At 40.7% G+C, this 27,065-nt stretch overlaps 1 protein-coding gene across 5 annotated transcripts in view; it reads right to left on the reverse strand.

Annotated features, from left to right (window-relative positions):
* Window positions 1-27,065, reverse strand: part of SERPINI1 (serpin family I member 1) — an 83,118-nt gene that overhangs the window by 8,244 nt on the left and 47,809 nt on the right. For 3 of the 5 annotated variants that reach the window (XM_006150289.3, XM_014588508.2, XM_027772549.1), the window contains exons 2-6: window positions 21,492-21,759; window positions 19,597-19,827; window positions 18,252-18,446; window positions 15,103-15,307; window positions 9,198-9,295 (exon numbers count right to left, since the gene is read on the reverse strand). In XM_006150289.3, the coding sequence (XP_006150351.1) occupies window positions 9,198-9,295; window positions 15,103-15,307; window positions 18,252-18,446; window positions 19,597-19,827; window positions 21,492-21,741 (979 nt within the window). In that variant the 5' untranslated portion in view covers window positions 21,742-21,759. Of the gene's footprint in view, window positions 1-9,197; window positions 9,296-15,102; window positions 15,308-18,251; window positions 18,447-19,596; window positions 19,828-21,491; window positions 21,760-26,074; window positions 26,162-27,065 lie in introns of all 5 variants that reach the window. The other 2 variants (XM_006150290.3, XM_027772548.1) reach the window with 1 other exon arrangement.

Below are 27,065 nucleotides of genomic sequence, written 5' to 3' on the forward strand. Positions count from 1 at the left end.
AAGAGTACAAGACCACATTCCGCTAAAAATCTGAAAAATCTGACTGAGGAGGCGGGTAACGGGGATAGGATCCAGTAGACCACTGCTTTGGATATTTTTTTAAAAGGCATTTTAGGGGCCATTTAATTCCCATACCCAGTGGCTAAAAAACCATGCCAGGCGCCGGGGCTGGCAGGTGGCGTGGTGGCTAAAGGCTCTTACTCCCACATGGCTGACTGTGGTTTGAGTCCTGGACCTGGTGGCTTCCTTTTTCACTTTCCCTCTTCTGTCTCTCTCTGGTCAAATTGGAGACTAATAATAATAATAAATAAAGTTAAATAAAAATTAAAAAAAAAAAAAGTCATGCCAGCATGTGTGTTAGAGGAGAACAGAGAAGGGATTGTGGTGTGGTCATTCCCCCCAAAAGGTGATCATTCACTTTGCCTCTCACTATCTCTGTCTCTCAAAAACCTAAAAAAGAAAGTGTGTATTTAAGGACAGTAAAACAAGGATTCGACCCTACATTCAGGGACCCGTTGTGTGATTAACTGTTACACAATGAATCCCAAATGTCTGTGAATGCCAATGAGATTTCAGGACATTCCACCGTCACAAAACACCATTCCTTTTTTTTCTGGAGAGATTTTCACTGTAGGGCGCGTGCGCTCGCCAGACAGACAGAGAGAGACATAGAGACAGAAAGCGAGAAATCACCCTCCAGGGGGGATGGTCACGCCGCAATCCCTTCTCCTCCATTCTCCTCTCGGGATCTTGGGCACGCACGCACACGCGCCCAGCGTGAGTTTTAAGCCACCGGGTCTGGGATGCGAACCGCGGTCGACTACGTGGGAGTCCAGCGACATAGCCATTACGCTAACTGCTGGTTCCCAAAACACCATTCCTTTTGAGGTACACAAGTAGGAGAAAACAGGTAGATGTGAAATGCCAACACGGATACTGAGGGGGAAAGAAGAAAATGAAGCCTTTTTCTCTTGGGGTGAACTTCAATCATCATTTTAAAACAAAACGTAAGCTGAAAGTGGATTAGGCAACATGCGTGTGGCCACCAAATCTTAGAAGCCAGCTGGGTCTCAGGGATAGAGGCAAGTTCAGAGCCCCTCGGCTTAGCCTCCGATACCCCGCATCCACACCCCGTGTCATCGCGGTCAATCAAGACGGCCTTCCCTGCTGGCCATCACTCCCTGAGGACCAGTCCCTTGCCCGGCCTAGTCATGTCCTCCACGAGGCCCGCACACGGCCAGCCACAGGACGTGCTCCAGAAAATTGATGAATGGCGTCAAGCCGTGAGGGGTATTAGGCCTTTTGGACGGATGAACTCATTAGTTAGAGAAAACCTCTCTCAACAAATCAATTTTTTAAAAAAGATAAAAAATAAAAACCCTGCAGCCTTCCCCTCTGGACCATGGCAGACACTGCCAAATGACGGACTTTCTTTCCTCCCGGCCGCGGGAGCCAACCTATTTACAACGAATGGGATGGGAGCAGAGCCAGCAAAGCCCAGGCTCCCCAGAGAAGACCCGGCCAATAATTCAGGCTCTTCTGAAGAAGGCAGGGCAGAGAACTCAGGCATTCATTCCGTCTCTGGGCACATATTTATCAAGTGCCCTCCACGTGCGAGGTCTGGAGCCACCACAAGCTCGCCGGATGGGAGACGAAGGCAGTGCGACAGGGTGGCCGTCACGCCAAGTGTGGGCCACTGCTTCCAAGTGTGGGCCACGGCTCCCTCGTGGCGCTGTTCCTAAACGCAGCCCCGTCAGCAGACTTTTGCGTCAACAAGGGCATGCTTAAAATAACAAGACGAAGAGTGTCATAACAGAACCCTAGAATGCCAAAAACATCTCCAGCTTCAGTTGCTGAAATATTTTTAGTCTCAGCCACATCCATGAAATATAGAAGTTTAGAAGTTTTGAGCCCTTCCGTGGTAGGTAGGGATACCATTTAAACGCTGGTGTTTCTGAATGGATTTTCGTTACAGACCAGCAAATACTCATTTTGTTTCTTCATTCGCCCATCCACTCGTTCATCTCTGGACTAAGCACCTTCTGCCGGTTGGACGCTGCCGATGCACTGGGTGTACGATGGTGAACTAAACACCTCCACTACATAAAAGGATAATAGAAAGGGAAATCAAGGGACCAGCAGACGGCCTAATGGTTATGTTGCTGGACTCCCAAGTAGTGGACCATGGTTCACTGGACTTGGCGGCTTAAAACTCACACCAGGAACATACATGCACATGCGTGCCCAAAATCCCAAGAGGAGAATGGAGGAGAAGAGATTGTGGTGTGGCCATCCTCCCCACACTTCCGGGAGGTGACTTCTTGCTTTCTGTCTCTCTATCTCTGAGTCTTTGGGGAGCACATATGCCCTATAGCAAAAAAAACAAAAACAAAAACAAAACAAAACAAAACAAAAAAAAACAAACTAAAACCCCCCCAAAAAACAAAAACCTCTCTTGAAAAAAGTTTTTTAAAAAGCCAATAAATAAATGACTCCAATTTCAACATGGGGTAAGTGTCAGGAAATAAAATAAGAGAAGTGCCGGTGGGTGACTGGGGCAGGGACGAGGACTCACGTGGCGGTGAGGTATCAGGAAAGATCTGTCTGACCGAGTAACTTCGAGCCAAGACTAAAGGAACACAAAGGAGCCAGCCATGGGGAACCTGAAGTGAGAGAGTTTCGGGCGAGGAAGAGGCTGGTGCGTAGGTACACTCAGGCTGGGCATGTTCAAGGGCCCACAGAGGCCTGAGAGGCCCGAGAGTGGGAGGTCTGGGCGAAGTCCCAGACTACAGCCAGGCAGGGCCCAGTGCCACTGCTTACAGTTCTTGCCCCACGCCAGGTTGGGCTCTGGGGACAGGAGGACATCCATCACACAGTCCCTGCTCTGGAAAGCTCCTCCTGAGACAAGCATGGGACAGTCTACGAAGAGATCAGACCTACGACAAGAGGGGGATGTGCAAAGTGCTCTCGGGCTTGAGACAAGGAAAACGGAAACTCCAGGGAGGAGGAGGGATGTCAGACGATTCTCAGGGGCAGTGACATTTAGGCTGTATCTTGAAGAATAATTTAAAGAATAAAAAGTCAGAGAAGGGGTCAGGAGCATTCCAGGCAGATGGTTATATTTGCAAAATGAGAGAAACAGCAGGGATGATTCCAAGGTCCAGCTGGAGCCTGGGTTATGAAGAAGAAGGGGACTGATAGGGGATGTGCATAGTGTTAAGAGCTTTGGCCACAGTGCTAGACAGCCTGGGCTCTGTCCGGAAGTAAGCGACAGGGCTGCTTTGCCCCTAGGAGGTACCTGTGGCAGCAGCTGTGAAGGGTGAGTTGGATTAGCAAAGAGCTAGGGGCAGGAAGGTCAGTTTTGTTCAGCAGTCGCCACAGTCCAGGCGGGAAAGTGGGAGCAGAACTGGAATTACGGCAGAGGAAGAGAAACAGAGCCCTCTGGCTTACAGGTGTGAGGACAGAAGAGAACAGACACGGGTGGGATGTACGAGTGGATCTGGGGTAAACCTGCAGCCTTTCAGTCTGACCTGAATATGGCTTTTGCTGTGTCTTCTTAATTCCTTTATTTCATTGGCTCCTTTATTAAAGCTCGTACTTTATGCTGAAGGATTTGGTACTCTCCTTCTCCTTCCCTTTACCTTCCAGAAGGATTACCCACTAATCCAAATACTGACAGTCTTCATTTCCGTGACACAAATAGCTCTGCTCTATAACAGGGTCCACGCTGCGACTAGATGAGCATTCTAAACAGAGCCCGAGAAGAAACTGACTCTCAGCACGCCCTCTTCCACGTCTATAGTGAGTCTTCACTGGGTTTTACACTCACGGGATTTAGTGTCACGAGCGACGGACATCCATTGAGGTGACAAATAAATCGAACAAATACTGAGCATCTTATCTCCTTCATGTCTTCATTCATGGAGTACTGAGCAAAAAGCACAGGGCCGGGCCCTGTGGAAAGACAGGCATAACCTCTGATCTTAGGGGGGTTTGAATTCTCACAAGGGACATTAGGATGCATTCATAACAATACGCGACGGACATCCATTGAGGTGACAAATAAATCGAACAAATACTGAGCATCTTATCTCCTTCATGTCTTCATTCATGGAGTACTGAGCAAAAAGCACAGGGCCGGGCCCTGTGGAAAGACAGGCATAACCTCTGATCTTAGGGGGGGTTTGAATTCTCACAAGGGACATTAGATGCATTCATAACAATACAAAGAGATAAGACCCGATGGGTGATAAAGACAGGCATAAAATAGCATAAATTTAAGAGGGTGGGTGTACCCAGATAACTTGAAAGTGAGGAAAATTTGAGCCGAGTCTTGGTTCAGAGGTATTTGGGGTGAGAGAGATTTCATGAAGATGAAAACTGGGGAGGTGCAGGGTGCAGGCGAGGGTTCCGTGTGTCTGAAGGTCAAGGTGTGTATAAGGAATCAGCCAGAGGAAAGGCCGAGAGAGCTGAGGTGTCCAGGCCCTGCCGAGCAGTGGACAGGCCACAGCTGAGGGAAGCAGCTTCGAATAGGAGCTGGAATGAGCTGAGGGAGCCTTAAGGCGCTTAATCGACAGCGGCAGATAAAAGATTAGATGGAAGAGAGATTGGAAAGCACTTAAGAGGCTATTGGAACAGCGCAGGCAGCAGGGATGAGTCGAAACAGCGGATGTCGCGGGATGAAACATGAAGTCGACTCAAAAGATTTTAGCAAAGGATCTCAAGTCACTCAGTTTCTCCAGAAGCCAGAGAAAGGGAGGCAGGATTTTCTCCCCCACCCCTAAATCACATTTGCTATTTTGGAAAAAAAAAAAAAAGATCAAGTTTTCATGACATACTTTAAGAATGGAACATGTCACAAGACTACTGAATTGTTCCTTGGGTGCTTCTGAATTTACTAATTAATTTACTAATCAATTACTACTAATGCTATTTTTTTAAAAAAAGTGTTCCCTAATTTGTAAATGACAACTTTGATTGAAAAAACGATACATATGCAAAGTAAACTTCCTAACACTTGAGAAATGAAAATTCAGTCACTGCACGGACTCTGTCCTGTGGTCTTTTTTTTTTTTTTTTTTAAGAGGTTTCTGGTATAGGCGCGTGGGCTTGCCAGAGAGACAGAGAGAGACAGAAGGTGAGAAATCCCCTCCCCCCCACCCCGCTGGGGGGGATGGCCACGCCGCAATCCCTTCTCTTCCATTCTCCTGAGATCTTGGGCATGCACACACACGCGCCCCGCATGAGTTAAAGCCACTGGGTCTGGGACTTGAACTGCGGTCGACTACATGGGCGTTCAGCGACATAGCCATTATGCTAACTGCTGATCCCTGTCTTGTGTTCTTGAGACAGCTCTTCTTTTGCTTTCTAAGATGCTCAAAATGCTCTCTGCATTAAAAGCCTACATGGAGGGAACCAGCAGTTAGCATAATGGCTATGTTGCTGGACTCCTACGTAGTTGACCGTGGTTCATGTCCCGGACCTGGTGGCTTAAAACTCACGCCAGGCGTGTGTGCGTTCGTGCCCAAGATCCCGAGAGGAGAATGGAGAAGAAGGGATTGCGGCGTGATCATCCCCCCTGGGGGGGTGATTTCTCGCTTTCTGTCTCTATGTCTCTCTCTGTCTGTCTGGCGAGCGCATACGCCCTGTAGCGAAAACCTCTCCAAAAAAAGAAAAAAAGCCTACATGCATACATATGAGGAGTGTTCCAACAGTCAGTGAAAAATGTGCATGATGAAAAAACTATGGATACATTCCATTTTTTGTGTGCCAAGATAAGCTCATTCTTTTCACTCCATTTTCCATGAACTTTTGGAAGTCTCCCTGTGTATCTTCTGTCTTCTGACCCAGTATGCTTTCATTCTGTCTTTGGATTTTTTTTCTTCTCGGCTTCCACAATGGTTTCTCAGCCTCAGCACCATTGTCATTTGGGGTTTGAGAAGCCTTCATTGTGGGGAGTTGTCCTGTGTGTTGTACACGTTTACCGAGATCCCTGCCCTCTTCCCGTTAGTACCAGCATTTTCCACAACGAAGAAGAGCTGCGGTGACAGCTAAATGTTCCCTGGGGGGGTGCGGGAGAAGGGGCAGATCATCCTGATTGAAAGCCACTGAGTAACAAGGCCAGCCAGCAGGCCGTGTGGTGGTGAAGGGCACTAGACTCCCACATGGCTGGCCACGGTTTGAGTCCCAGACTTGGCAGGTTGCCTTCTCACTGTCTCTCTCTCTCTCTCTTTCTCTCTCACTCTGATCCTCTCTGGTCACATTAAAATAAACAAATTAATAAAGTTAAGTAAAATAATTCTTGAAAAAAAAAATGCTATCAGTCTTCCTTTTATCAAACCCAGATGTTATCTTTTTTCTGCCACAAATCTACCCACTATTCTAGATGGGGCATCATATTAAAATCACTTCTTTGTTTTTATGACATGGTACTTTGCTCATAGGACTTAATTCACCCACAGTCGTTTAACAAAATGAAAAGATAGTATGTAAGATGACTAATGTCACGCATGTGTCTAAACACAAGACTCTCATGTCTACAGTAATAACCAAATGCATGCTGCAAATACCTTTCCTTGGGTACTTGTGGGGATTCTTCAGGGATATACACACTTTAACTGTCAAGGTTTTCAACTTGTTTGGAGAGTAAAATACCAGCCATGTGAAAAGGATTCCAACCACGTAAGAGCATATGTTGTCCAAATAAATGATGCGGAAATGCTATCCAATTCAGAGGAAGCAGAGAAGCAAGTTTTATAGCGTAACATAGTTTTTAATAAATGAGTTACAAGTCAGGTGTGTGTGCGTGTACGTGTGCATGTGTGTGTGTGTAAGACAGAGAGAGAGAGACTGAGAGAGAGAGAGAGAGAGAGGGGAAGGATGCGTTCCACATGCTGGAAATACAAAGACTCTAGCACAACTAATAATATATGAATCAAAGGTTTCCTACTGAAAGTGCGAACAGTTTGCTTCAGATTTTTTATCAGATGATTCTGGAGACCTGAACTGAATGGCGTTTAAGAACAGTAAATCCTAGATTTCTTATTGATGCTATCAGGAGGCAAATGTTGTGAGAAATGTAATTTATAAGGTGGGCCCAAAGACCCTCGTGGCATCTTCCCTCATTTAGCTGTTGTAGCTGCATCACTTTTGTGCCAGGCACTGCAGATGGAACTGTATGAGAAAGGTTCAATTCTCATGGAGGTTTGATCAAACGGATACTTTGCATACAGGACGTATGAATTCTCTGGAAGTTTCTAGTGTTATTTCAAATCTCTCAACCATCTGCATTCATAATGCGTATTTACGGTCTACTGTCTGTGTACACAGTAAAGGCAATTAAATGTAATCTTATAAACCTTCCCAATATGTCAGAAATTATAAGCTACACTGACCACAATAATTGATTTGCCACTGCAGTGCTACTCCCTGAGGACTGAGAGGTAGCGGATATTCTACTTGTGTGAAATAACTGTGTAGATGTTTGGGTGAGACAGTGAGGGATCGCTAATCAAAGTGAAAATAGAGCTATGTTAAGAGAGCAGAATGTAATTACCCCGTTGGAACTGGGCCAGTGTGGAAAGACAGATTCTTTCAGTTCCTAGGGAAGAGGGTATTAGAACTTTCAATTACGCTACGCTTCCGTTATGAATATTTTTCTGACTCAGGCACAAAGATACCATATTACCGTTTGAATTTCCACCACTCCTACCTTCTTGACAACCCCACTGGAGAGTTCAGAGCCCTGGAAGCTTGTATATGAGCCATGAAAACATTTACTCAGGGCACACTCATTTCTCTTGTGTGGACAGGAACATTTATATAGCAGACATTTAGAAAAGCTCTCTTAGTGCTTACGGCTGTAAGCCCTCTCCACACAGGGTGGAACTGTGGTACCAAATACATCAGTATCAGTGTGTTGCTAGAAGCCCAGCACTGTTTAGAAAACAATCAGTAGATCTTGGGTCTGGGAGGGGAAGGGCTTTTTGATCACAAACTCCTTAAGAATTTCTTGAAAGTGATGGCCCTCTCTCCTCACCTTGTTTCTCTTGTTCATTCTCTCACTTGTGTGTGCAAGATCCCCTCACCCCTTCTCCCCCCACACACATATGCCATTTCAGGGGTAGGGAAATCAACTTCTCTGAACTCAACCCGAGGGCTCTCACATTCTAGGTTTAGGAGCTGTAGTGTGGTCAGCTTGATTTTCTGTAGGCTGCTGCTTTAGGGAGACACACTAGATTCTGTCCTGTAATACATGAACAAGCTGAAGCATCTTCTATCGCTTTAGCACCCTCTAGGTGGAGGGCTGGATTCAATAACTTGCATATAAGGAGACCTTAGATCGTAAAGTTCATTTATCTTAACATATATCTGTTTTATCTCATCAGGAAACCAACCCTATCTTATTTTCTCTCTTCCATAAAAACGATAGAAAACAATCATTATGTAAGGTTACATACTAAGCTTTAAGCTCACTGTTGCCTCTTTTCAATGATACATGTCTTGGGAATGGCCATTTAAAAACGCATCCCAAAGTATTTTACATGTTCTAAAGGCTTTAATGTTATTTACATTTTATGATTTCTTTTTTTTACTCTGCATAAATTAGGCTCCCTGAATCAAACAATGCAACTGGATTTTTTCCTCCCTTGGGATACTTAAAATAAATCACTGAATACCCCAAAGTGCCAGATGTAGTTTGAAGCTACTTCTTCGAAACCGCAGTGTTTTTTTAAATTGAATACTCAGGAAAATGGGGCATTATCTCGCTGGATACTCTTTATTCTTCAGAAAGAATCCTCGGTCTCAAGGCAGGCATTCATTTATCCTTTTTCTGTCTTTCCCGATGATTTATTACAATGGAATATATTGAGATGTTCAATGAATACATTTATTGATCATGGCCTCTATAAGACATTATGTCAAAGAGGATGGGGAATTCAAAAATATATAAGACAGATTTTCTGGAGAATATGATCTACTATCAAAGCTAAGACACAGTCCAGATAATGTAAATTTAACATAATGACTATACTTGTAGTTTTTCTTGTAGAAGTTAAAAATTTCTGTCTAGATTTATTTGGCAAGTGGAAATTCTATTTTACACCAGAACTCCATAGTAAATAGAGATTTAATATCATCATTTAAGAAAGCTTTTACAGAATAACATTTTTACAAATTAAATGTTTATTTCTTACCAGACAGGGCTGTTAAATTTGCATTTTTGATGAAAATTTCAGTTACTCCAAGAGCCTTCAAAATCTCTTTTAAATCAATTTCCTGTTCCACTGTGAACCTGGAGAACATACAGGGGAAACGGATTTAGTTACAATGTCTTGGCTGGGACAAGAATAACATGTCAGATATGTTGATTTTTAAAGGCTGTTTTGCAGAGGGTAAATGATGTGAAAACTGATTTTGGACTGCAAATAGCATTTACATGTGCTTATAAAAGAGGGGCATCCAAGACAATAATAAGACAATAGGGTTGAAGCTCTTAAATAGGAGAGGGATGACATAAGCAGGAAACTGCAATCTATGGTAGAGCAGATGAGGTCAGGCAAGGTTGTCCTGATACTAAGGAAAGGATGGAATTGAGTAGCTTTTAAAATCTTCCGACCTACGACGTATAATGTTGAACTCTCAAGGCTAGCACTGATGAATATTATGTTTACCCAGGTATTGCATCTTCTTCTTAGAACCCTGGTCAGCGTATGCTGCTCACCTTCGCCCCAACCCAGGCCCCTCAACTGGACGGGGTTTAATAAGAAGCAAGTTCGGCTGTATAATGAATAACTTTAGCATTTTAACTTGATGTAATGCAAAAGAAGGAAATACAGATCTATCACATTAAAAATACATCTTCCTGGTTATAGAAACCTCTAGAACATAAGCCTGTGCTTATGATAGCATCACGAGAAAACTATCAATCAATACAAGGGTTAAATATTACTTCTTAAAAACTATGTGCTTTTATAATTAGAGGTTTTTTTTAAAAAATAAAATAGGTCTTTTTTTTTTTTTACCTTAACGGGCATTATGAGTTAACAGACAGAAATGTGTACCATCTTTGTAAGAAGAAATAAGACATTGTTTAATAACTTTGACAAAAGTAAGTACAGTGGTCATAAATAGAATATAAATTTTAAAATGATGGTTTCTCCAGGAAGCCAGAATGATTCTGGAATATAGAATCTCTCAAACCAATGAATTGTAGCACCAATCTTTCTAACAAAAGACAGGGATAAACATGCTTCCATCAAAACATATTTTTTTTTTATTTCATTTTCTTTTGTACACTCAATCATGTTATTTAGCTTACAAAGTGGATTTTTCAACATGTGAACATTTCTCCCTAGTCCAGTTGATAAAACTATAAAATTATCTTCAACAGATAATACCACATTTCTTTGTCCCATTAATGCTTTGCCTATTTTTCTTCTAAATGTCCTTCCTCAAACACATTTGTAAAAAGAAAACATGTTTATTACTTTTTTAAAAAAGGAAAAACTGGTTAGAACTAAAGGCTTTCTTTGACTAAGCTGTTGCCTCCTAATCAGTATAAAGAGAAAATAGAAATCCTTAGGCAAAAGGTGGTGTCTTAAAAAAACTGTGTCTGTGATGGCCCCTGAGTTACATCAGCATCCTTTCTGACATCTGGGTGTAAGAAGATGAACGAGATGAAAATGATGGCTGGAACTAAGACTTACGCTTACTTCCTTACCAGGATCCATTCCAACGGTATAAAAGATGGATTAACTTAAATATCACAACAGCCCTTTGAATTAGGTATTATTATTATTATTATCCTTAGGAAATAGGAGGAGAAACTGATGGCTGAAAGATAAAATAACTTGGCCAAGGTCATACGGTTAATAAATGGCAGAACAGGGATATGAATCAAGGTAATATTAGATATATCCTGATCCTATGAAAGCAAAGCAAGATATCAGTAAGGGCTTCTTGCTTCTTCTTCTTTTTTTTTTTCCCCAAATTTTTAGAGAGATTTATGCTATAGGGCATTTGTGCTCACTGAAGAGACAGAGAGACACAAAATGAGAAATCTACCCCCCCCTCCCCCGCCAACCCAGCCAGGGGGATGACCAGGCCACAATCCCTCCTCCTCTATTCCACTCTTGGGATTTTGGACATGCATGCACAAGTGCCCAGTGTGAGCTTCAAGTCACTGGGTCTGGAACTCAAACTGTAGTTGACCATGTAGGAGTCCAGCAATGTAACCACTATGCCACCTGCTGGTCCCTTCTTGGTTTCACACTCTTGTGGCAAGCTTGTCAGATGAGAAGGCGTTATTTATCCAAGTGAACACGGGTAAATTCCTTAATTTCTGAGCCTCTGTTTTAGCATGTAAAAATGGCAATAATGATAATATCTATGTCACAGCACTGATGTCAGTATTAAATACAGCTTCTGAAAGTCTTAAGATGGTGCGAGCATGAGGATGCATTCAATGGAGGGCAGAAAGAATACCACTTATTTTATCGCAATCATGTATAATGTCACATTATTATCAATGTTAAGGTGTATATGTGCACTCTTTATTGGACTAGTCTTGTTAAATAGCTATAATAATTCCTGCTACTTTAACCATAAATTAGTGGTATCTAGTGTCTTGTTCATTCTAATATTTATAGTATCTGGCTCAAGTACTATGCAAAAAAGCCACATAAGTTAAAGTGAAAACAGTCTAAGTTTTTTTTTTTTTTTGGAGAGGTTTTTGTTATAGGGTACATGCGCTCACCAGAAAGATAGAGAGACAGAGAGACAGAAAGTGAGAAATCACCCCCCAGGGGGAATGGCCATGTCACAATCCCGCCTCCTTCATTCTCCTCTCAGGATCTTGGGCACGCACGCACACGTGCCTGGTGTGAGTTTTAAGCCACCGGATCCGGGACTCAAACTGCGGTCTACTGCATGGGAGTCCAGTTTCCAGCGACTGGTCCCAAAACTCTAGATTTTTGTTCAAAGTTGAAAACAAGATGTAAATAATATCCACTTGTCCATTCCTTGTCTTTTTTTTCTTACTAAACTATTAAAAATACCTATTATTCAATTATTACATCTTCCCTCTTAATGCAAACTAAAATTGATATAAATAATCATTGTCGTGTCTCCTACGTTGAGTGCTTACTATGTTTCAGTCACTATGCAAATCCTTTCATGGATAATGTCTCATTTAATCATTCCCATGTTGATACCAAACAATCCTAGGAGAAAGGTATCCCTTCTAGGCTACAGAAGGACAAACTAAAGTTAAAGAGGCCAAGCAGCTTTCCCTGATCATACAAGGAACAGGTATTAAAATGAGGATAGGAACTACGGCCTCTGCTTGCAATGCCCCTCTGTTCCCCATAACTAATCACCATAATTTCAGCAATAGATTTTTGAAAAGAAAAACAATCCCAAGTAACTAACATGCATCTTTAACTGGCTGGCCATTATAGATGCATCCCATACATTGAATAAACACATGTCATGCATTAAGAAACAAAAAGAAAAGGAAAGGACCAGCAAAAGGTGTAATAGTTATGTTGCTAGACTCCCAAGTAGTCGACTGCTGTTCGAGTCCCAGACCCAGTGACTTAAAACTAATGCTGGGTGCATGTGCATGTGTGCGTGTGCGTGCGTGACCAATATCCCAAGAGGAGAGTGGAGGAGGAGGGACCGTAGTGTGGCCATCCCTCTAGGGGCGTGATTTCTCACTTTCTGTCTCTCCATCTCTCTCTGTCTCTACAGCAAGTGCATGTGCCCTACAGCAAAAATCTTTCTCAAAACAAAACAAAACAAAAAAACAAAACCCAAAAACTATGGGTGGAGTTTTTTTTAAAAACTTCTGTACCAAAATAAACTTAAACTTTGATTCAAATTTCCATAAATTTTTAAAGCCCGCTTGTATGCTTCATGCACTTTCCTGATTGTACTACACAATAAATAGTATAATAAAGGCAAAAAATAAAAAAGAAATGAAAACAACATTAGGAAAGACCAATCTTACATTTCTCTTAATGCGAAAATTCAAAACATGGCTTTTAGAAAGTCAGAAGGTATGTCATTATTCATATTCAATTTTCTACCTGAACACGTTGCAGCAGTATGCTGAGGGCAGAAGCATAGAGACTGAAGAGATGTGCGAAGCCAGTGTTAGAAAAGAACAAACACATCCCATGTGCAAGATTATAAAATTTATAAGAATTAAGAAACTGATCAGTGTCAGGCAAGTTAAAACAGTCCTAAACAACTTTTCATCCTTACTGAACTGAAACATTGGGAGACACTGCCATTAACTCATGAAATTTAATAAGGGAAGTGTTATTAATTCATTTCTCATATTATCAAAAGAGTTTCCTACAAAATGCAAAAAAAAATGATAAAAGTCATCAGAGAAGTGATAACGTGAACTAAATATTTTACAAATTTAGGCCTGAGGTAGATAGTCACTTGAATTTAATTATTAATATTCAAAAGTAAATTGTCCTTTGCAGTTAGGAGAAATTGTTTGTATATTAAAAATGTAACAGTCAATTATCATACATTAAACAAAACTTGGCTTTTGTGTAGGTATTCATTCTCCTGAGAATAGACTTCTAGTTCATCTTTCTACATAAATGCATTGTCATGGGAAGTAATGAGTAGTAAATATCTTAGTACCCCCACCTCCCCAAACCAAACATTTGGGTTCTAATTACCTTAATTTTTATATGTAGACTAAAAATATCTGACTAAATATTGTGTATAATTGTGTTAGGAATATATAACATTGTTACATGATGAATATATAACACAACAATTTTCTAGACAAAAATATCGACAGTTCCAAATAGATGTCTTCCATCACATAAGCCTATCATCAGCTAAAGTTCTGGAATAAAAAATGAACTTTTAAATGTCGTGTCCTATAATTAGAATAAACAAAATGAGGTTTCAATAACTCAGCATTAATAATAATGTCTTTCAATGCTCATAGTAATTCATTACATTTAACCAAATTTCTTAACATAGAATGAGAATTAAAACTGTATTCCTACCTGTACACACATACATTTACCTGTTGTTCATTGCTATGTTTTTTTCAACCTAAAATCTACACATTCTGTTTACAAACATGTTGTATGCGTCTACTGGTCTAGCTCCACTACTGGTGGTAAGATATTCAAGGGCTGAATAAATATATTCAGCGGAGTTTCATTTTGCAAGTGCTTGTTGTACACCTATGTGGGAGACAGAACTGACTCTACCCTAGAAGAACTTCCGGAAAGAAAGCAAGACCCACAACAGGTAATGTCATTGTGGGCTTTTAACAAGTAATAACAGGGGATGCCTAAATGAGACAAACAGAACGGTCCCCTCTCCATCAGGGGATTCATGGAAGGCTTCCAACAGGATTAGTGCCAGAGTCCAGCCCTAAAGGCCAAGTGAACAATATCAGGCAAAGAAAGGTCAATGCAAGGACATACATGGAAACTCAGAGGCATGGCAAGAGGACGATTTATGAGGCACACCAGAAGCACATGAATAGTACATGCTATGGAATGTCCATCGTTATGAGGGACCAGAGCTGGGGTTGAGGAAGTAGAATGAGGCAGGAATTAAAGTCCTTGTATGGATTTTATTCTTCCAGCTACAGGAATAATTTTGTGCAGAGTTGCATCTTCCTGCTAATTTTTGGACAGATCTTAGTCCCCAGAACAGATACTTACAGGTCTCCTAACAATATTGGAGATTATTTTCTCTCAAGCTATAATCAACTTCAAATATTAACAAAACACAGAGGACTGTGAATGCAAACTATAATCAGGGACAATGGATTGAACAATTTCCTAAAACAAAGCTAAGAATATTGAATCATATCTGAAATTAGATCTCGGCAAGTTGTACTAAATGAATCAGTAAGTGAGGATGTGTCTGTGGGTAGGACCACGTGAAAATGAAAGAGTAGGAGGAGGAAGAAAAGGAGGAAGAGAAGGAAGAGGATCAAGAGGAGGAGTAGGGAGTAAATTCAGAAGCTGGGGAAGAGTTTTTCTGGTCAGATCTTCATCAACAGCCCTTCCTCCATGCTGTGGGAGGGGTCACACATGAGTCTCTCACCTGGGCAGGTATACTTCGACTTTTTGCCTCTTCACAGAGTTTGCCCATTCTTCAATCAGCTGTGCTTTGACCAATGGCTCCAGAGTGGCCAGTGGAACTTCCTGTCTGGACAGAACCAGCATCATGCTTATCTCATCTCCCTCATACGGTATTTCTAGGACTTGGTAAATACCACCAGCCTCATTGGAGCCATCACTAAATTCCCCTGAAAAGGAAAGAAAGGCCATAAGAGGCCGAGACCAAAGTTTTAAAGATTTAGATTTGTTGTAACTATATTCTAAAGTTGTCTATAAAATCAAAGACATGTAAGCATCTGAGAAAAAGAGGGTTTATTTGAAAATAGTTCCTGAAATTCAATGTATCTTCAGTTCTGCAAAATTTATTTTATTTTCAAATTCCAATTTTTTTTACATTCATCATAACATAATCTTTAGAATTACATTTTATTTTTACTTGAGATAATTCAATATAAAGGATATTATTAGAAACAATGAAAAGTCCTGCTTAGAAAAATAAAGCCCAGGCTCCCAGTTGGGTGCAAGTCACATTTATGGATAGACACTTGATTTCTTCCTTCTTCTTTTTCTTTTTTTCTTTTTTGGAGAGTTTTTTTTGCTATAGGTAAGTGCGCTCACCAGAAAAATAGAGAGACAGAGAGACAGAAAGTGAGAAATCACCCCCCCCCCAGGGGATATGGCCACGCCACAATCCCTTATCCTTCATTCTTCTCTTGGAATATTGGGCATGCATGCACACACGCGTGACGTGAGTTTAAGCCACCAGGTCTGGGACTAGAACTGCAGTTGACTACATGGGAGTCCAGCAACATAGCCATTATGCCATCTGCTGGTCCCAACACTTGATTTCTAAGAAGGAGAAATTTGACCATGTAATACCTGGTAATTTGTTACCACCTCAATGACAAGTTTTGAGGTCAAGACTACATAGCCAAAAGGAAATGTGTTATATAATAGTTAGTGTATATGTGAGGATAAACATCTCCAAATCAGGGAAATAGGTAAGTGAGGTAATTTTGTGCTCTATGAACTTAGTCACATTGACTAGGAATATATCTGTATAATAAATATATTTGTGTATATACAGTGTGTGTGTATATATATATATTATTTTAAACATGTTATTCTTCTGCTACTTTAACATTTTACCTATTTTAAAAAAATATATGAGGAAACAACAGATAGTGTAATGGTTACATCATTAGATTCTCACATAGTAAACTGTGGTTCAAGTACCAGACCCAGTGGGTTAAAACTAACTTCCAGCATGTGTGCATGTGTGCCCAATCCCAACAGGGGCATGGACGAGAAGGAACTGTGGCATGACCATCCTTCCTGGTGGGTGCTTTCTCACTTTCTGTCTCTCTGGAGAGCACAGGCACCCTATAGTAAAAATCTCTCAAAAATTGTGTAATTTTTTAAAAAGAATTATTTTATTTAACTTTGTTTTTTATTATTATTACTTTCCAGTTTTATCAGAGAGGGACAGAGAAAGAGAGAGAGGGAAATTGAGAAAGTAAGCCACCAGGTCCAGGACTTGAGCCATGGTCGGTCATGTGAGAATCCAGCACCTTTGACCACCATACCACCTGCCAACCCCTGTGATATTCTTATTATGAACATTTTTTATAACTGATCTAGGTCCTTTAGCTACCCTACTAAACATTCTGGTTTTCATGTCAACGTCTATTTTCCTTTCTTATTTTGACTAGATTGAGTAACTGTTACGATAGTCTTTTATTATTACTGTCTATTTTTAAATAGAATAAGCTATTATTTCTAACATTTACTTGGCTTAAAAATCACATTTCTGCCCATGACTTCACAAATTATCACAATTCTATATAATGTACAGCAAGGAATGATAAACATCCTAAACTCGTGAGGAGTCCCATGAAACACTTTTGAAAATGATGCCAAAGACATTGAGTGGGATCATAAATGATAGGCTCTCAATAAATGAATCTATGAATGGACAAATTACATCTGGCCATTCATATCCAAGAATGAAATCAAAATTCTAAAGGATAAAAAAGTCCTTGGATGAGAATGTTCAAATCCGTTCTGTTGCTAATAACAGAGATACCTCCTGAGTCTGGGTAAGCTGAGACAATAGGAGTTTATTTAGTTTAGGGTTTTGGATGTCCAAGGTCAAGGGGTCATATCTGCTGACAATCTTCTTGCTGGTGCATGACAAGACAGAGCAGAATGTGTCTCTGTCTCTCGCTCTCACCAGGTCTCAATGTGCGAGTCCCACCCTGATGCCTAATCACCTCTCAAAGGCCCCACTTCTCAATACCATAATCAGAGTAAGTCTCCTTGTAACACCTTTGCAATTCCAAGATGTAAACTCTGGAGAAGCACAGTCACACCATAGCAGAGAAGAATGCTCATAATTCAAAAAGTGCTGAGGAGTCCAAACCAAGGGCTTCATAGAACTCAGGGCTCACTGAAAACCAGCCCGAAGCAAGTGATTGTTGGGAGTCAGTCAGGATGTTCTTGCACGTTGTTAAGCAGTTTCTGACGAATAAAGCCACTCTGCAGGTGTAATCAACTTTTCCTTTTTTTTTTTTTTAAATTATTGGACTGACAGGTGGTGTGGTGGTTAAAGGCGTTGAATTCCCACATGGCATATCACAGTTCGAGTACCGGACCTGGTGGTTTGCTTTTTCACTTTCCATCTTTCAATCTCTCACACTCTGTCCCCCTCTGGTCAAATTAAAATAAGTAAATTAATTTCATTTAATTAAATAATTCTTTTAAAAAAGTAATTACTTTATTTAACTTTATTTGCTTTAATTTTACCAGAGAGAGAGAGAGAAAAATCAAGCCGCCAGGTCCGGGACTTGAATCGTGGTCAGCTATGTGGGAGTTCAATGCCCTTAACCACCATGCCACCTGCTGGCCCCCAGGTATGATCGACTTTATAAATTAAAGAAACATTGGGAAACAGTCACCACATAGCATATACACTCAGTGTCTAGAGACCTTTGAAAATGAAGGGAAGGAAACTAAATTGCAGTCCAAATTAGACTGATAAGGAGTTTGAGAAATAAGCAGTTCAGTTTTTCTTTTTTTATTTTAATTTGTTAATATACTGCAAGAAAATGAAACAGAAACCAAATATCTTACCATAATAAAATTCTCCTTGCTGATACATCATTGGAATTTGGACTTCACTTTCATCGTCTTTAGTGAAGGAAAAAGTTCTAGTATTTTCAGGTCGAAATTGTGACTTCCAGTTCCCCTTGAAGTAGACAGCATTGATGAGGGCCAGGTGAGTGACAGCATCAAAATCTCTTGGGGATACCAAATCTTTTAACAGATCTATTTGGGAGAAAATGAACAGATGAAAATTCATATAAATTGGAAGGTGAAGGGGTATTGAAAATTTCCTGAACTACCATCTAACAGAGTGGTCCAGATAAACAGTATACCAAGTTTACAATAAAAATTTAAAGTATCTTTTTTCAAAGGAAAAAGCATGCATGCATACACACATACCCCCACACACACTTGCATAATTAACTATCAAGGGCACCCAGAATACCTATAGCACATAAAGTAATATTTGTAGCATCTTGACACTTAAAATAACCACAGAACCACACAGAGGTCGATTATTTTTCTTGATTTAGTCTTTGAATGTCACACAACTAAATATATTTCTTTTATCCCACATATTAATCTCATAGTTTGAGAACACAGCACCAAATTTTGCAATGTCGTCTCTCCTTTTATCAATCACATATACTCTGGTTTCTCTTCAGATCGCATAAATCTTTTGCCTTTTATCAATCACAGCACTTTATAAAATAGAAGTGCTTTGGGGTGCTTATTGGATGTCGGGTATCTAATCAAGCTGCTTGGTCTCAACACAGGAACTTAGGGGGAGTTTAAACAATACGACTTCATTTAATGAACATCTGTTTCCAGTAATTTTTCTGGTAAATTAGAAAACAAAATGTTAAAATAGGACACATTTAGAAATATTAAGGACATTTGAAAAATATGAACTAGAAATAAAATTTTTAAATAAATGCATCTAATTCTACTTCCTGTCCACTTATTTGGGCTTAAAAAAAAAGGCTGCTCTTTTTTAATGAGTCCTATACAATTTATTTAAATTTCTAGTCAAGATCTGTGGTTTAAAACCTGGTAACTATATTTAAAGCACCATTCCATACTACAGTTAAGATGAGTATCCAGAGAAAACGCATTAATCAGAGAGTACAGAGTTCAGGGTATCAGTGTCAAAATGTGATCCATTTCGAAATATTGAACTTCTTTCACAAATGTCCTTCATAAACAATGTTTCTAAAATAGACTGTATTCCATACAAAATAATTATTAGATACCCAACTACGTGCTATCTTCCAATAAGAATGCAAAAGGAGCCAGGAGACAAGTAATTTCAGAAATTAAAAAAAGGGTTCAAACTAAGCTATTAGAGAAAGAAAGGAACTAAGTAACATACGGTTTGTGTTATTCTCCACCCACTTATTGATGTGGTGGGCCACGGCTATATTCTGACTGAAGTCCACATGATCTACTTCTGCATTAAAGTATTTTTTCATCATTTGCAAAACCTCCTCATTAATATGAAATCCATTCTGCACGAAGAGGGAATTGGCGATTTTCATTACATAGTGGCTCTCTTCAGCAGTTACCATGTTAGAAAAATCCTTCAAGAAAGAAAATTCTTCTCCTAGAAGATGACAAAGGACAAGTGTATTAGTGGAACACGCATGGTGAAAGGTCTTAGGGCATGGAGGAGCACTAAAACACAGCAAGAAGATGAATAGAACAAGAGCCCGAGGAAAAGCTCCAGCCTTACACCTCACAGGGACACAGGGAGGAGATTCCAATCCTTGAACTATTTCTAGATGTTCATAATTACTTTTGGCAGCTTACCATGGTCAACTAAGACAATAATATCTTAAATTTTATTGTTATTTGACTAGGATTTACAGAGTAGCGGTTGTTCAAATCATTTTCTTTCAAAAAAGTACTCAGGTTACTTTCATTCAACTAATCTTACTTCATAACTATTATGAAGGATTAAGTTTAATGATCTAGTTTAAAATTCAAATTATTTCCTTAAATTTAACTCTCAGTAGTAGAATTTTAAAAATTCTTAGAACTAGTAAATCTATTCAAAATTGTTTTAGGTCTTAATTTTTAGTTTAATTGATTGGAGGGTACCTGTGCTCACCAGGGCAAGACAGACAGAGAGGGAGAGGGAGAAAGAACCCCTCAAAGGGGCATAACCATGCTGCAATCTCTTTTTCTCCATTTCCTTGTCCTGTCAAGATTTGGGGCACACTTGAACATCATCTGGTTTGCTTTTCAAGCCACCTGGGCCAGGATTGGAGTTGCAGTCAGTCACGTGAGATCCAACTTCCTTAACCACTAAGCCACAAGGCCAGCCCGAGGTCTTTATGTTTTAATGAGTTAATTCATGTGTATATTAGAAGCATTAAAATAGAGATCTTACATCGTGTCAAAGTAATTACAAAATACACTTTGGCTAGAAATTTTCTCTGATGCATATAATTTTATAATAATAAAGCATTCCCAAAATTCTTGGGTGGTATTTAAATGATGATGTAATTCATTTTTAAGCAAAAACATCTGATATTTTTAGACAGCCATGTTGCCGTTCTTTATAAGTGTATACATTGAAAAGTTCATGGAGAAATGAAATCAAAGTATGAGTTTATTTTGGTGCAAAAAAGTTTGGAAATCTACGCAGTTTTCTCATAATATGCATTTTCATGAACTTTTCAAAGACCCCTTGTCCTACTCATCACGGCTGTCATTTTTCATTTTCTTGTTTGATAATTGCTGAATAATTGCTTCTCCCCTAGACCAGAAACTCCAGAATCCTCTTTTCTTTGTTTATCACCGTGGGGTTTACTTAAATAATAATTTCGAAGTGGTGTAATTTCTTTAGATTCACTCAACCAGGAATGGAGCCAGGAATTAACACCTTTTTGGGGTTTCTATTCCTTCTCCTAGTCACATATCTCAACGAGATCATTTTTCACCCTGTGTAAATATTGCTGCCTCTGGCAAAAGACAAGCACATAATTGAATTCAAAGTTAGAGACAAATCATCTTAATATATCAAAGCCTGGGTTTGGCGCTGGAGCATGCATTGGTAGATGTTGCTGCTTAGCTGGCTGAAGCCAGACGGAATTCAGTTCGTTTCTGGGTTCTCCCTAAAAGCCAGGCTCCATGGTACACACCTATGGTCCCAGCTACTTAGGAAGCCAAGGTAGGAGGGCCGCAAAATACACTGAGACTCTTTCTGTAAAAGAAAAAAGAAAGAAAAGAGAAGACAAAAAGCAAACCTAAGCTCACTCCTACCATTTTTCAGGCTGCCATAGCCCATGGAATGGCGAATTTCTTTCAATGTAGATCCTTGCGCCCCCAGTTCCATCATTCCCATGGCAAGGGCAATGCTCAGTGGAGAGAAGAGAATATTTTCATCCTCTCCAGTGGCTCGGAGGTGGTTGTACATATTCACTGACAGCTCGGCAACAGTTTCTTCAGGGAAAGTGGCCCCCCAAGCCATGCCGTGCAGAACCAGCAGAGAGAAGAGTCCAAGGAAAGTCATGCTGCACTAGTTCCAAGCCTAGAAAAGAATAATTTGCATATTAATTATCTCAGAGACATAGAGTGAAAGGTAAGAATATAAGGCATTATTTCTTGGCAACGTTGTAAAGCAAACCAAAGGTTTTTAAAACCATACAGTATTAATATTTGTACAACAAAAGCCCCATGAAAGGATCTGTTAGGAGGCCCTAGTTTTTAAAATCCTGTTAGTAGCCAATGAACAAATAACATGGTTGAAGTCTAAAGATCCTCCCAAAAAGAGTGGTAGTCCTCACCTCCAGGAGGTAAGAGTATGTACAAAAATATACACAACAAAGAATTATAAACTATGCTTGCTGAGGATAATTTATCATTTTCATAACCTCACATTTACATTGATCATGATTTTTAGTGTCAGTTTTCCAGAGGACATGTGTACTCACTGGAGAGAGGGAGAGAGACAGAGAGAGAGAGAGAGCACTCCCCACGGGGCTGGTCACACTGTATTTCTTGTCCTCTGCACTGACTCTCCCTCCTCTTGGATTCTGGCCATGAGCTGGCCTGGCCATTTCTAACCAGCTTCCTTTAGCATTCACTAAACTCTGTAGATCCCGATCAACTCTAATGAAAATGAAAAGATACTTATGGGGCCGAAGACGAACGAGTGCAGTGAGCCATTTGAAAATGCGGTAAACCTGTTTACTGCCGTGTATAAAATTAACCCAGTTTGCATCTGCATTACCAACTGTTGAGAAGAGATCAGACACACACACGCAGTCACAGCTTACCCAGCCCAGGCTGCAAGGCCCCAGGAAGTGGTAACCCGGAGCAGGAGCAGACACTGCACATCCTGTGTGGCTGCCCTTCACACGCTGGTTCCCTGGGAGGCTGCTGCTCCCAGTGACAATCTTGGGGCAGAGAGGAGCCTTTCAATGCTCAGGTTTGTGCTATCATTTCAGCTCATACCAGCAAACTGGTGAGTCTACTTATTTGTACTCTGTTATTGTATGTATTTATTATGTACAACCTGATGTCTTAAAATATGTACACATTGTAGAATGGCTAACTCCAGCTAATTAACACATATACTCATATACCATTCTTCATGGAGAGCTGGTGATTAAATTTATTTATGGGGACCAGCAGTTAGCGTAATGGCTATGTCGCTGGACTCCCATGTAGTCGACTGCGGTTCGCGTCCTGGACCCGGTGGCTTAAACTCACGCCGGGTACGTGTGCGTGCGTGCCCAAGATCCTGAGAGGAGAATGGAGGAGAAGGGATTGTGGTATGGCCATCCCCCCTGGGGGGTGATTTCTTGGTTTCTATCTCTCTGTCTCTCTCTCTCTGCCTGGCAAGTGCATGTGCCCTATAGCAAAAACTTCTAAAAAAATTCACGTATTTATGTATGTATTTAAATAAGAGAGAGAGAGAGAAACATTTTCACAGAGTGCACCCATGCCGCAATCCTGCCCCATCTTTACTCTTAGCTGGGGTTAGAGGTCAGTGCCGCTGTGCCTGGGAAGTCCAAGTTGGTCTGAAAACCCAGATCTTCTATGTTCCAGCATCATAGCTGTGCCCTACTGCTTGCCTTACTGCTGTAGCTGGGCCAAATTTAAATGAAATTTCTAAATAGTAGGCTCACGGGATGGTGGAATCAAATTAAAGGGTATCATGGCCACATTTTCTCTTGTGAGCAGAAAGCAGTTTCCAGGCCCAGGTATCTCTGAGCACTGTCTGCCCTCAGCATGCTGGGATTTCAGAAGTCCGAGCCCTCACGAACAGCCTGACTCATACATGCTGGGCACAGCCTCCCTCTTCTCTGTCCTCTTCCACTTTGCCATCACAGGCATCTGTAAAACTAAGATGCTGATTCACACAAGATCATTTACTTATTCTTTATCCTTTTTATGTAAAAATTCAACATTAAAACAACATGGAAAGTGAGATTGAGCACACATATTTGGAAAACTGTGTTTTGATTTGGGTAGAGCATTGTCATTCTTCATTTCTCGATTAACCACGCGCACACACATTTAACTGCAGCAGGCTTTGTAGCTAGGAGACTCTAATCAGTCCTGTGTGGTTAAGAGCAATGTGCTTGCAGCAGGCTTTGGAGCTAGGAGACTCTAATCAGTCCTGTGTGGTTTTTAATTCTAGTTTCAGAGCACTGAAACTAGCCTGGTCACTTTGTAAGTCCTTCACATTTCTTTTTTTGTCCAATGACTTCCAAGGTTGGCTGCGTCTGTTTTGATATTAAAGTTTAGTTCATTCTCACTTGTTCAGGAAGGCTTGGCCCAGTCTCAGTGTAAATACGGACTCGCAACTTGTGTGTGGAGATGAAGTGCTTGCAGGGCAGGCTCAACTGCTCCTGCAGTGTAGGGACAAGACCCAGGTGTCAAGAGCCCAGCTGCCCTGCAGCCTCCCAACTCTAGCCACCACTGGGAGGCTGCAACGGGGCTTCCTCACTTCCTTTTACATTCTGAAGAACTCCGTGAAAAGGCGCAAGTAGGATAGATGGGGCTGTCTCTTGGTGGATTCAGAGAGAAAGTTAGCAGGTACTCTTTTAAGTTGGAAGAGAACGTAAAACATATCTGGTGTTGAATAGGTAGGCTGTAATACTGTTTAGTGGAACTGAAATCCAAGTCAGATTCAAAATCTGATGCTCTGAATTCCTACACTGTACTGCCTGGCATGCCATTCTAACTTCTGTCCTGTCAACAGCCAAGCCTGCGCCTCATTGCTGTCAACTAATGTTACCCAGAATACGATGAACTGAATTCACTATATGATAATTGTATCTGCCAGTCCATAACACAACTATTTGGAAACCACCGCCTTTAATGAATATAAAATTTCAGGCTAATAAAAAGATTTTGCTTAGGCTGGTCCGATGGCCTAGTGATTAAGGGAGCGTAATCCCACATGACCAGCTGTGCTTTAAATCCTGGCCCTAGCACCTTGAAAAACATGCCAGGTGTTGTACATATGTGCCCAAATCCTGACAGAAATGGACTGGCACGACCATGTCCCCACTGGCGGTGCTTACTCTCCGTTCCCCTCTGGAGAGCACACACACATGAATTGATATGAAACAAAACCCAACTGATTGTCAATCAATGCATATTCCAGAAAACAAAGCCAACTCTAATATATTCATACACATTTTTACTTACAAATGAATGTATCATGAGGTGGTAATAGCTGCCTACATTTACTGAGTATGTCTAAGGACAATCTGATTTAAACCTTACAACCACACTGTAAATAGGAACTCTTACTGTTCCCGTTTTGTAAATAGAAATGCAGCCTTAGGTTAAGAACTTGCTTAAGGTTGTATAGGAAATACTAGAGACGTACTGGAGCCCAAGACATCTTTTCAAGGCCTAAAAATGTAAACTACCTCTCCAGTCCTTAGAGACATGGGCAAATATGAGACATAGAGAACAAAGGCTTGGATCATGGTATCAGTCCTAAGTCTGATAAGCTCTATGACCTTTGGCAAAACATATGCATTTTCTCAGCCTTAACTTCCTTATTCATGAAATGCAAATTCTTACTTAGCAAAGTTATAAAGGAAATTGTTGAGAGAGAGAGTGGGTCCCCTAGCACTGTGGTTGAGCACTATACCTGGGGAGTAGATCCCACATGGCTGACTGTAGTTTGAATCCCAGTCCAGAGGCATAAAAAACACACACAGGCATGTATACATGTGTGCTTCAAATCCTGATAGGAGGAGGAGTGCAAGAAAAGGTCCCACTGGGAGGGGGCTTTCTCTCTCTATCTTTCTATGATGAGCACATGTGCATGCTGGCAATGAAAAAAAAATGAGTGTATACGTGTATATATATGAAGTTCTCACTTAAAGCTATGAGCCAAGGCAGGCATATCTGCTGAGTGAAATAGGAAGCTGTAGCGCCTAATGAGCATTTCATCTTTCCTTAAAAGAAGAAGACCAAGACCAGGTCCATGAAGAACATCCACACTTAGAAAGTAGAAGAGGGAAAGAAAAACCACCCCCCCCCTACTCTGCTGCTGGCAAGAAAAACACAAAAACAAAAACAAAACACTCACAAGTAGTTAGCAGTAGCTGAAGTGGAGTAGGCCAGGAGCCAGAGATGGGGTAGGTTAAGATTGGTAGAGATACCAGGAAGAAACCAAATATACAAGGATAGGTCTTTGTGCTCGAGGAACTCACATTATTGTGTAAGAGTACACAGTTTATCACAGAGACCTTAACTTTTTTTTAAAAAAGGTAATCCTTTCAAGAACCAAAAGAGAAGTAAATCATCTCTTTAGAAAATGCATCTACATGGATAGTAGAAAATTATATTCACTCGCTAGAATATTTACTGACCTTGGTTTAAGAACGCCTGGTTTCCAGCAGGTGGTCCAGATGCAGAAAGGAACAGGGTTTGGTGGACCTGCAGCTCTGTGGGTTCCCCTAAATGGGAAATGAGATGTGAAAACCACTAATGTATCTTCAGGCTTCTGGAAGACTCTTGGAAGAGCACCCTAATGTTTGTGGGAGAGGGCCCTTCCAGGACAGTGAGCTGCAAGTCACTGTTTACATGTTCTGCCAGAAATTAGAAGCAGTGTGGCCATGAATAGCAGGAGCTGGTCATGCCAAGAAACTTGCTAGTAAAGACAAAACATTTTGTTCTGGAAATATTTGCTTATCCTCAATTAAGTGATGTTTCCTCCTTTTGAAATTAAGATTTTCAGTTTGGAAGCAAAATTACCTCTGTCAGCCTGGTTCGGCTTCTCTGAGCCCACCTACCCCATCTCTGGCTCCTGGCCTACTCCACTTCAGCTACTGCTAACTACTTGTGAGTGTTTTGCTTTTGTTTTTGTGTTTTTCTTGCTAGTAGCAGAGTAGGGGGTGGTGGTTTTTCTTTCCCTCTTCTACTTTCTAAGTGTGGATGTTCTTCATGGACCTGGTCTTGGTCTTCCTCTTTTCTTTCACACCCACTATGAATTCTCAAAACAAAGATACTTCAAATGTTATGCCTGTTCAGATTATTCCCACATAGTACAATTTAACTCTGGTCTTATTTTTATTTTAATTTTTGATGCATTCCTAGCTGTCCTTGTGATATTTATGCTTCTACTCCTGCTATTACTTCAAATTCAAGGCGCTAACGGGACCTGGTGGTTTGCCTTCTCACTTTCTATCTCCGTCTCTCTCACACTCTCCCTCTCTGGTCAAATTAAAATAAATAAATTAATTTAATTTAATTAAATAATTCTAAAAAAATTATTATTTTAAAAATTCTTATTTATTTTTCATTTGACCAGAGAGAGACAGAGAAAGACAGAGAGAGAGAGAAAGAGAGAGAGAGAGAGAG

The sequence above is a fragment of the Tupaia chinensis genome, unplaced genomic scaffold (assembly GCF_000334495.1).
Source record: "Tupaia chinensis unplaced genomic scaffold, TupChi_1.0 Scaffold000281_1, whole genome shotgun sequence".
Lineage (NCBI taxonomy): Eukaryota > Metazoa > Chordata > Mammalia > Scandentia > Tupaiidae > Tupaia > Tupaia belangeri.